The 10,115-nt window shown below is 36.5% G+C and overlaps 1 protein-coding gene across 2 annotated transcripts; it reads left to right on the top strand.

Annotated features, from left to right (window-relative positions):
• Positions 1–774: 774 nt before the first annotated feature.
• On the top strand, positions 775–9,922 carry LOC108146310 (transmembrane protein 184B). Of its 2 annotated transcripts, none has more exons than XM_017272267.2 (8): positions 775–1,123; positions 4,667–4,910; positions 4,972–5,137; positions 5,204–5,462; positions 5,846–6,185; positions 6,659–6,733; positions 6,795–6,879; positions 8,487–9,922. In XM_017272267.2, the coding sequence occupies exons 2-8, from the start codon at positions 4,668–4,670 to the stop codon at positions 8,771–8,773; spliced, it is 1,455 nt and encodes a 484-aa protein (XP_017127756.1). In that variant the 5' UTR covers positions 775–1,123; position 4,667; the 3' UTR covers positions 8,774–9,922. The 2 variants fall into 2 exon arrangements, with proteins under 2 accessions (XP_017127756.1, XP_017127757.1); XM_017272268.2 differs by lacking the exon at positions 8,487–9,922 and adding an exon at positions 7,103–7,845.
• The last annotated feature ends 193 nt before the right edge of the window (positions 9,923–10,115 follow it).

Below are 10,115 nucleotides of genomic sequence, written 5' to 3'. Positions count from 1 at the left end.
ATTCAAGTTTCAGCTAAGAATATGTTACCTGTGCTGTATACGAAATGATAATCGTGTGTCTAAAAAACCCCTATTTTATAACTATTATATAAGACTTTTCTTTAAGCTCAATGTATGCATAGCAATGATTGGCAGTGACTTTCAAATGCTGAATAAGGTCTCACTTAACCAGAAGATAAGATTGCATAAACAAACCAATTTCACAGTTTTCATATGAATTAATATGCTTCTTAAATAAGAAAATCAGTTTTTAATCGTTCATGGTAAGTAAAAAAGCAATTTATTTGTACAATTTGTTTCAGCTTAGAATATGTTACTTCACCGAATTTTATTTAGCGCGACTTGAAAATGTTCGGTCTGTCCGTCCATATAAAAGTCAACTTCTCTGTCTTTTAACAATTAAAGTTAATCGAAATGCTGAAATTGGTTAGGCGCAACTAGCATATTTTGTTACATAAAAAAACGATCTAATTATTAAACTTTAAGTGAACAGGCAAATGTAGTTAGATTTAAATTAATAGTTTTTAGGGCTTCCAAAAATTATTTGAGATGCTTACGTAATTTATTAAATACATTCAGTTTCCCAACATTCAAAACAAAATAAGAGGATTCAGTGGAAAACAGCTATTTCTTGCGCCAACGCAAATGCAGCGCAGTGTTAACTCATGTGGTATTTAATTTAGTTTACCAACACCTAAGGAAAATACCAAGTATACACTCCACCGCAAAACATATGTTTCGGTATTTTTTATGTATTGGCATGCAGATTTCCGCAGTTATTGTAGTTAGGTCACACACCGACACAAATCGTGCGTAATTTTCATTTATTTTGCTCCGCTTTCCTTCGCTGTTTTCACACCCACAATCGGGAAAAATACACCCAGGAGTTGGGACCAAACATTGGACAACATATTGTGTACGTTCGCGGGCATAATTAACCGATTTAGGCGATTTTTTTAGCCTCGTAAAACGCGACGACGTCAGTGGGCGACGCGACTGGCGTCAGGTGAAAAAAAACCGAAAGAAAAACTAATAATTGAAAATTGAACGGGAGCAGCGGAATTAAACGGAAATTGCAACTGTGAAAACGCTCGAAAGCGTGGAGAGTTGCATTTGAAAAAAGGTAATTAGCGTGCCAATTAAAATGGAATTATTCGAACTGTGCGTGTGTTTGTGTAAAAGTTGTTTTCCCTGAAATGGCAAGTTGTGAATTACCCGATTCGATGACGAAATTAGTGAGCGTGTTTAATGTATGTACGTGTGTGTTGTGTGTTTTTATTAACGAGACCCATGTATTATTTTTGCATTGATAAGCAATGTGTGAGAGTGTGAGTGGTTGTGGAAGGGGAAGTGGGAGGGAAAGAGATAAGCCCTCAGTCTTCTTCTTTCTCCTCCACTCTCCAAAAGGTCGTATTCGCATATGTTATTTACAATCCATATTTTGTGTGCTTGAAATTCAATTAACCCGCTGAAGCCCCACAAAGTGCTCTGACCACCCACTCCCTCCATAATTAGCAACTTCCCAGCCCCCATCCTTAATCGCAATATGGCTTTTACTCGTCTTTCGCCACTTTTGGAGACTCTTCGCGTGGAGACTTTTGCATGGCCAATTTCTGTGTATCTCCGCCAGCAGCAACTTGTTGTTGCTTCTTCTTTGTGCAGCTGATTGTGTTTCTTTTTACTACCCTCTTCTTCTTTTTTTAGCCATTTACTTCTGGGTTTCAGTGTCGATGAATTCGTACGCAAATTCAACTTCAACCGTTTAACATTTAGCGCTTTTGCGTTTTGGTTGGCCGAAAGCAGTCCTCAAATTCGGGTTCAACAATACGAGTATTGTTAACTCTTGCACGAGTTCGTGACTCATTTGTTATCTCTGCCGTGATTTTCATTCCGCTAATGGGAAACCCTTGTCACATTCATAATATACATATTTAAAATTAAGCCTATAAAGGCTGTTATAGTTCATTAAGTAAAATGTTTCCTTCAGCTTCCGTATCCTTATGAATATTCCAAATATTTATACAAATAAACTTATGACTATCCTTATGGGTAGATAATTGTTAACTGTTATAACAAATATTTAAATTATATTTCAAGTTTTCAAAATATATTTGCTTATTATTTATTTAATTATAAATTAATTATAAGCTTCATAATTGTTTTATTTTGGTCTGTGACTAATTTCTGCTAATTTTTTTCCACACTAAAAAAAACAACAGTTATTTTTTCCGTGAAAATATATTATTTTTGTTTTACAACTTGGAAATCGCAGTTGTAGTTACACCTTCTCTTAGTTTTTGAGTCATCGTTATACCACTCCCAAAAATGTTCTTGGTTTTTCTATAGATACCAAAAATTTCAGTAAAAAATTCTATATTGTATTCATTTGAAAGAATGCATTTATTTTGGAAAAAATGAACAACAAGATTTTAAATTTTAGAACTACATAACTATTTCCATGTAACCATATGTATATATCTTTTCTCGTGATTGCTTAAAATACTTAATTCAAACTTATTATTATGCCTGTTCCCTTTAATGGCTTCAAAAAATACCTTTATACAAAGTTTGTACTTAACAGCGTTCTTCAAGGAACTTTGACTTTTAAACTAATTTCCTGGCTTTAATTTCCGGCAATCATTCTTGTTTTTTTCTAAATTGTTTTGCCAAGCCATTTAAGATATTCTAATTTACAAGTTAAAAATAGGTTTTTTTAAGTTGGATGTATCCTATCCTGCCACTGGCTGTCAAAAGCATTTTGAGGTAGAGGTAGGGAATTCGCTGTTCCTGCAAAATGATTGAGCGGGGAGTGACAGTCCGGACAATCCTGCTACTGTGCACGTCACGATGGCAAAAGAAAGCAGAAATCGGTGCGTAAATGCACATGCTCATGTCGGAACTAGTCTTATTTAAGACCAGGGGTTTGGGTTCCAAAAGGGCTATATATAAGACCTCTTTTGCGCTTACTTTGGTTTTCAATTATAGCAAATTTGTTGGCATGTAAGTTTAGGGTTTGTAATTCATCTTGTGTTGATGGAAAAGTATTCTTTAAAATTCAACTAGTAGAAGCAGCGATTAAACTTTGTGTTTTTGATTTTGTCAGCTTTTGTTTAACTCATAGCCTTAGCGGTTTAATTGTATAATATTTATTGTATTATACACAATCTCTCAGACTTCTTATTTAAATGTTCTATAAAAATTCATAGAAAAGTTTTTAATCTGTTTTCAGCATAACTTTTTATAAATACCCTCTGCTTCCTTGAATGCTTATCGCATTTCTGCCCGAATGACCCAATAGACCACTTGAATTGCCATATGTTTCGGTTGCCACATAACATTTAGTTCATTTTCTTTGTACCAGACTTGAGATTCCAATGCACTTTGTGTTATTTCTGTACGCCTAATTGACATGCAGTCTTTATCCCCTCGAAAAGCTCACCCCAAGCATTTTCAGATTATTTTTAAAGCGATTTCAGTTCAATAGACTGGCTTGCCGACCAGATGCACTTTATAAAACCGTGACTGTTCGAAGACATATAAAATATGTACTTCATTTTGCTTGCTTAACACTTGTTTATTGATTGGTTGGCATTACCGGGCAGGTGAAATCGATATGGAGCAGTTTGGAAGTGACCCTGAGACAAGGTGGAAGGTGTGGAGGTGGCCATAACTCTCCTTGGCAGCGCCAGAGTCCATTATTAATATTGGATTGCGTGATGATCTAATGCGCGCGCCTCTCAGTCCCTCCGCTCCTAAATCCTAAATCCCATCACCTCCTTTTGCACCAACCACCTCCAACTCTTGTGTTTGTTTCTGTTTCTGTTTTTATTTTGTTTTTTTCCTGCCGCTCCACATTTTCTACTTTGTTTCTTTGCTGACCCAATTCATCCAAACATTGTTGCAGTGTTGTCGTACATTTTTGGAGCAACTTATCAACGATTTAAACATATATTGCTGACGAATATTCTATCCGGCTGGTATATCAAGTATTAAACTAGTTTAACATTCCCATACCAGTAATTGTAATGCCTTAAATTATTTTTATTGTGCAACCATTTTATCAGCTACTATTTATGCATATTTATAGCCATCGTTATTCATTAACTATTATTCAACCTCTGCACATGACTGATTCCCATATTTTCTCCGAACGTGTTGTTTAAATTTTATATAAGAGCAAATAACTCGTATGCAACTCAAGTGTGATTAAAAAAAACTATTTATCTAAGCCTTTATTTCCACTTGAACAAAATGAATATTTAGCATAATAGCTTTAAAAATTTAAATGTTTTGAAAATGTTTGAAATTTAGTTTTGGGTTTAATTGATTAGAAAAGCATTTCTTCATTATTTAAGTAGTCAGATAATTTATGTTCTCTTTGCGAAATAAATAAATAGTTAAATACATCTGATCTAACTATAATACAGCTAGAGTGTCAACACAGCCATGCTGAAAATTGTTTTCATGCCTCTGAGTAGAATGTCGTTTTCGGAGCAATGTTCGTGTGAAAGTCGAGACAAGAACGTAAACAGTTTGCCTGCCTTGCCCTGCCTAGCTGTCTAGCTGGTCTGAGCATTTCAACTGGCCCTATCATAATTTGTGAACCCAGCCCAGTTTTACCCACGCGCTAATCCATCTTCCCCCTTTTATTTGGATTCCATTGCAGCATGAGCACAACGGCCGCCAGTCTCATTGAGGCGGCTTTAAATGCCAGTAGTGTCAACGCCACAGCTACGACTTCGGGATCGCTTGAGGAGGCAACGGGAAAGCATAACTTCATGGTGCAGGTGAAGAACACGCCGCTGGAGCCGTTGCTCCATGTGGGCGATGGCATCTTCCTGCAGACAAAGACCGCCCAGGTTCTGGCCGGTGTTTGTGTTTGGGCCGCCTTGTTTATCACCTGTCAACAGGTAAGTTGAGTTGTCATTTATCTTGATTCATTTACTCATTGAAATCTTTATTCTTTTGAAGATCTACCAGCATCTGCGCTGGTACACGAATCCGCAGGAGCAGCGCTGGATCGTGCGCATTCTGTTCATCGTGCCCATCTATGCCACCTACTCCTGGATTAGTCTGCTCTTCTTTAACTCGGACAATGTCTACATCTACTTCTTTACAGTGCGCGATTGCTACGAAGGTTTGTCTACCTAATTTGCCAGTTTTAATGTCTAATCATCTAACCGTTAATCCCGTTATTAACTAGCCTTTGTCATCTACAACTTCTTGTCGCTGTGCTATGAGTACCTGGGCGGCGAGGGCAACATAATGTCGGAGATTCGCGGCAAGCCCATCAAGACGTCGTGTCTCTATGGCACCTGCTGTCTGAAGGGCAAGACCTACACGATTGGCTTCTTGCGTTTCTGCAAGCAGGCCACTCTGCAGTTTTGCCTGGTCAAGCCGCTGGTGGCCTTCATCATCATTTTTCTGCAGGCCTTTGGCCACTACCACGATGGTGATTGGAGGTAATATGCTTATCTTTAATTACCGTGCTTATTGTATCTTAAATGATGGCATAAAAAATCGCAGCTCTAAAGTTGGCTTGTTAGCGAGTGCTATTTATGAAACTTTGAACTTAACTAATCGGATTTACGGTTAATTTTATTAAAAACTACTTAACTGCTTTAAATGTATAGTAAATCGAAGATATCGCGTTAATTTAATTTTAAACGTAACTAATCGGCTTGTGATGAATTTCAATGGTTAATAAAAAGTTGTGAATAAGTAAAACTTAGAATGAATTTACAATGCACAGAGTAGCATATTTCTAACCCAAATATTTACTTAGTAATTTCCACTTCTACCTTTTTGAAAATACCTTTAATATCTCTTTTTATCTCCATTGCAGTGCTGATGGCGGCTACATTTATATAACGATTATCTACAACATCTCCGTATCGCTTGCGTTATATGGTCTCTATCTGTTCTACTTTGCCACCCGTGATCTGTTGACTCCGTTTGAGCCCGTGCTGAAGTTCTGCACCATCAAGTCGGTCATCTTCTTGTCCTTCTGGCAGGGCGTGGGTCTGGCCATCCTGGAGAAGGCCAATGTTATCTCGCCCATTGTGGACAGTGCAGGCACTGTCACCGTGGAACCTGGTACTGTTTCCGCCGGATACCAGAACTTCTTCATCTGCATCGAAATGCTGTTCGCCGCCATTGCGCTGCGCTATGCATTCCCCTATCAGGTGAGTTCCGTAATGGGCCAAGATTTGACGGAGCTATTTACGATTTCACGCGATTAGATTGCGGCAAATTAGGTGCTTTTCTTGGTTATTTTGGGTGTTTATTAGGCGACGTTTATTTTCTAATTGGGAGATAATACATGAAAAGTATTCATGTAATGATGACTGTGCTAAAAAATATACTTCTTTAAAGATAAAATATAGTTAAATGTCGAATGAAGATGGATTTGATCATTACTATACATACATATATTTGTAATGGTCTATGTAGCCATAAATTCAAATTACAATCTATAACTACTTTTGTATAGCGAAATTTTCTCTTAAGATAAAATGAATAAGTCAAGATGAAAATATATTGACCATTAGCATGTTTAAAAGGATAAATAAATTACAACTATTTTGAAAAGTACATATTTGTAAACAGTTATATTAATATAAAATTTTCTAAAAATACTTTTGTACACTCTTTGTAGGTCTACGCACGCAGCTGCATCAGTGATGGTCATGGACGATCTGTCACCATGCAGTCCATTTCAAGCAGTCTTAAGGTAAGCTTTGCCATAACTACCTTCGAGTTTCCTTCGATCTAAAACACCTGTTTTTCTACAGGAAACGATGAATCCCAAGGATATTATGACAGATGCTATTCACAACTTCCATCCGCAGTACCAGCAGTACACGCAGTACAGCTCAGGTTGGTTTTTTTCCGAAATCTATTTTCTTGACTATTTAGACCAAATTCTCTTTGTGCTCGTGTCTGTGGCATGTTACGTTCTTTTCTTCGTGCCTGCTTAACTTATCTTATCTCTTGTGTTCTGTTGCTCTCATTTAATGCATTTCGATGCCTATTGTCATTCCATTATCGTTATGTTTTTCACATTTTTGTTTTTCTTTCTTGTTTTTCTTATCTTTTGCAGAAGTAACCTCGGCTCAGCGTTACGAAAAGCTCTAAATCAATGTCAAAAGCAAAACTCTAGCGATGCTCGCTACTAAACACTAATTGCAATTACAATTCCAAGCGGGACTCCATCCGAAAACAAAGCAAACAAGTGTACTTATAGCCTTAGCTTAAAACCCCCAAGAAGTATCCCCAAACACGACAAAACTCAGAAAGGAGATACGTACTAGGCCTAGTTACTTATGATACTTACTCACTCCACAAAATGCTGAAAGCTGAACAGAAATTGCCTTAGCCTGACCTTTGTTTTTAGGGATTTTAGAGTTCCCCTTTCGCCGCGCGCCTCTGTCTGTACTCTTTCACTTATACTTTACACTTAAACTTAAGCGTTTTTTAAACAACTTATTTAAATGTTAGCTACGTACGAAACGAACTATAATATTGTACAATATTATGTATTTGTAAACAAAGATTTTATTATACTGTATACAATATCGGTAGCTGCTGCAACTAGATTCTTCGTTCAACAGCAGTCTTCAAGTTAGATTCGCCTCAGCATTTATTTACGTATTTCCGGTTCGCTCAAAGATACCAAAAAACTAAGTTTTTCTTTATTTTCTTTTGATTTTTCTTCCCTGACAAACTTTTTTTTGTGATAAGCTCTCGTCGTGCTTCTATTTACTTCTGTTTGTAAATGTTTAAATCCATTGTATAAAATATCTAAAATATCTAGCAATAAATGTACGATAAGCTTGACAACTATTTTTGCCTTGCCTTGCCTCGTTTTCTTCGTAGCATGCTCATTGGCCTCATTCTGAATATATATTTATACCTGTACCTTGATTAGGAACTAAGTTTTTAAGTTTTCTAAATAATTTAAACATAATAATTTAGTCTTAAAAACTCATTGAGGTTAAAATTGCATGCAAAAATTAAAAAATAAATTATTAATTAGTACGAAGACAATTTTAAAGCACAATTCTTTGCAGTTAAAATTTGCTGCTCTTAAAATATTTTAAAAACAAAATGAATAAAACTAAACAATATATATAACTAAGTTTTCTTGCAAACAGTTCTCTTAAAGAATATTAAAAAAATTATTTTTATCTGGTACTTAGAAACTTTTCAATAATCAAACCATATTCATATTCATATTTTGATCATTTTGAAGCGTATTTCCATTATTAAAAGGATTTTTGATCAACTTTTTCTCTCTTATATCAAATTTTAAAGTTGCTCTTTAATGTTTTAGTGGTTTTATAGTGAACTTAGCTTAGGAACTTAATCAAGGCATAGGTATTGCAAGCATGGCATGATCTAATGGTCCCTGTATATAGATATAGTCCCTTGATCCGTGTGACCCGGTATGATTAAGTTCATTCCCTCCACTAACACCCAAACAGGTGGCAAGAACTCGCGCGGCATTCGCGTCTCCAGCTACGATCCGGATGATCCGAGCTCGGGAACTGGAACAGGATCCATGCAGGCGTCATCGCAGCCCACCAGCGGGGGATACAATGCGGTGGCCACTGGTCCAGGATCTGGCGGAAACGGCGGCAGCAACTGCATGGCCTCAAAGACGCTGGGCAACCAGAGGAAGTTCCAGCCTGGTGGTCAGCGAGTGGCCACCATCAGCCAGAACTACAACGAGAAAACCATGCTGCTGAGCAGCGACGATGAGTACCAGTAGAGAGGGTTTGGGATTATTGTTATCATCCCGCACCTATTGTTAACAAAATTAAGTCTTTCGTTCGGACCCAATTCGATGGGGTTACAGTTTCGTTTATCCAGTTTGCTGATTCTGTCGCTTGTACAATAATCTTAAGTAGCCGAGCAGCATAGAGCATCACAACCTATTAGGCAATTAAAGAGAACTCATTGATATATCTTGTATATTAGGGTGTGTAGATGAAGGGATGTAGTCTATGGATAATGCAGAGATATTCTTTCCAATAAATTAAGCAGAAACTAAATTGTATTGGTTAAATATTGTTTTTTTTAACAATAAAACCTTATTGAAGTTTTTTGAAAATAAGTAATATATCCATATATCTGAAATATCCATAGATTACTCTTTCCATCCAGGATCGACTAGCCCTATATCGTATATTCCCTTATGTATGTAGGGTACGACTTAATCTGCGCAAAGCTATTTTGTATTTTTACACCGCATATGTAATTTGATTCGCTTCGATTCCATTTCTCTTGTGTAAATTTGTCAGACAATTTAATTGTAAAGCGAACCAAAAACTGAATAGAAATCAAAAGTAGCAAAAACTGAACTGCAACTGCACTTCTTGCGTCTCACGAACCGTCTACAACAGGCTGCTTCAACAATAATTACTGGCGGAGAAGCTGAGGATAATCTACACAGACAAATATATTTATAAGCCAAGGCTAATTTTAAAGCAAACTTAACACAATACATAGCTAACTTAGAGCGAATTTGTTAGGATGATTGAATGAGACCAGGTCCAGAACCCAGAATCCAGAATTATATGACCCATTCCGGACTCGAAATGTATAAAAGAATTTTACCCTGTACAGAGAAAGTAAGGAATTCCACAATTGGCCACTACAAAAAGCAGTCGAGAGCAGTATTTTGATAACTAGCCAGGCTTACCATCAAATTACGAGTGTGTCTGGACCCACGGAGTGAGCGGTGCCGGAAAACCGAGCGGAAAAACCATAGGAAAAGTCAAATTATGTATAATTATCGGGAGTGAAGTAAAGGAAAACCAAAGCAGTAACGTTTTTATGTACATTTTTCGTTAATTATATGAAATGAAAATAAAGTAAATGTCATAAAGTACTCAAAATCCATTTATGTATATAATAACTGCGGTGTTTTATTGACTTCGGAATGTAATACCAAATAGTAAGGGTAAGTAGAGTAAAGCTAAAGTAATGAAAATGTCCTTTGCAGTATTATAGCAAACAAATTTTTAGAACCAATCAATTGGTCACAGATAACTTTTCTGAAATATTTTAAAAAGAAAATTGTTTCAAAAATAATCGTTATAGTTTTCAGC

This window comes from Drosophila elegans, unplaced genomic scaffold, assembly GCF_018152505.1.
Source record: "Drosophila elegans isolate 14027-0461.03 unplaced genomic scaffold, ASM1815250v1 contig_208, whole genome shotgun sequence".
NCBI classification, from domain to species: Eukaryota; Metazoa; Arthropoda; class Insecta; order Diptera; family Drosophilidae; genus Drosophila; species Drosophila elegans.
The sequence above is the reverse complement of the archived record's forward strand: the minus strand, read 5'-3'. Positions and strand labels throughout refer to the sequence as shown.

Bases quoted from the DNA above. Each gene is read 5' to 3' on its own strand.
- LOC108146310 (XM_017272267.2), top strand. From the start codon at position 4,668: ATGAGCACAACGGCCGCCAGTCTCATTGAGGCGGCTTTAAATGCCAGT. The intron at 4,911-4,971 runs GTAAGTTGAGTT...ATTCTTTTGAAG, and splicing joins TGTTTATCACCTGTCAACAG to ATCTACCAGCATCTGCGCTG. The intron at 5,463-5,845 runs GTAATATGCTTA...TCTCCATTGCAG, and splicing joins TACCACGATGGTGATTGGAG to TGCTGATGGCGGCTACATTT.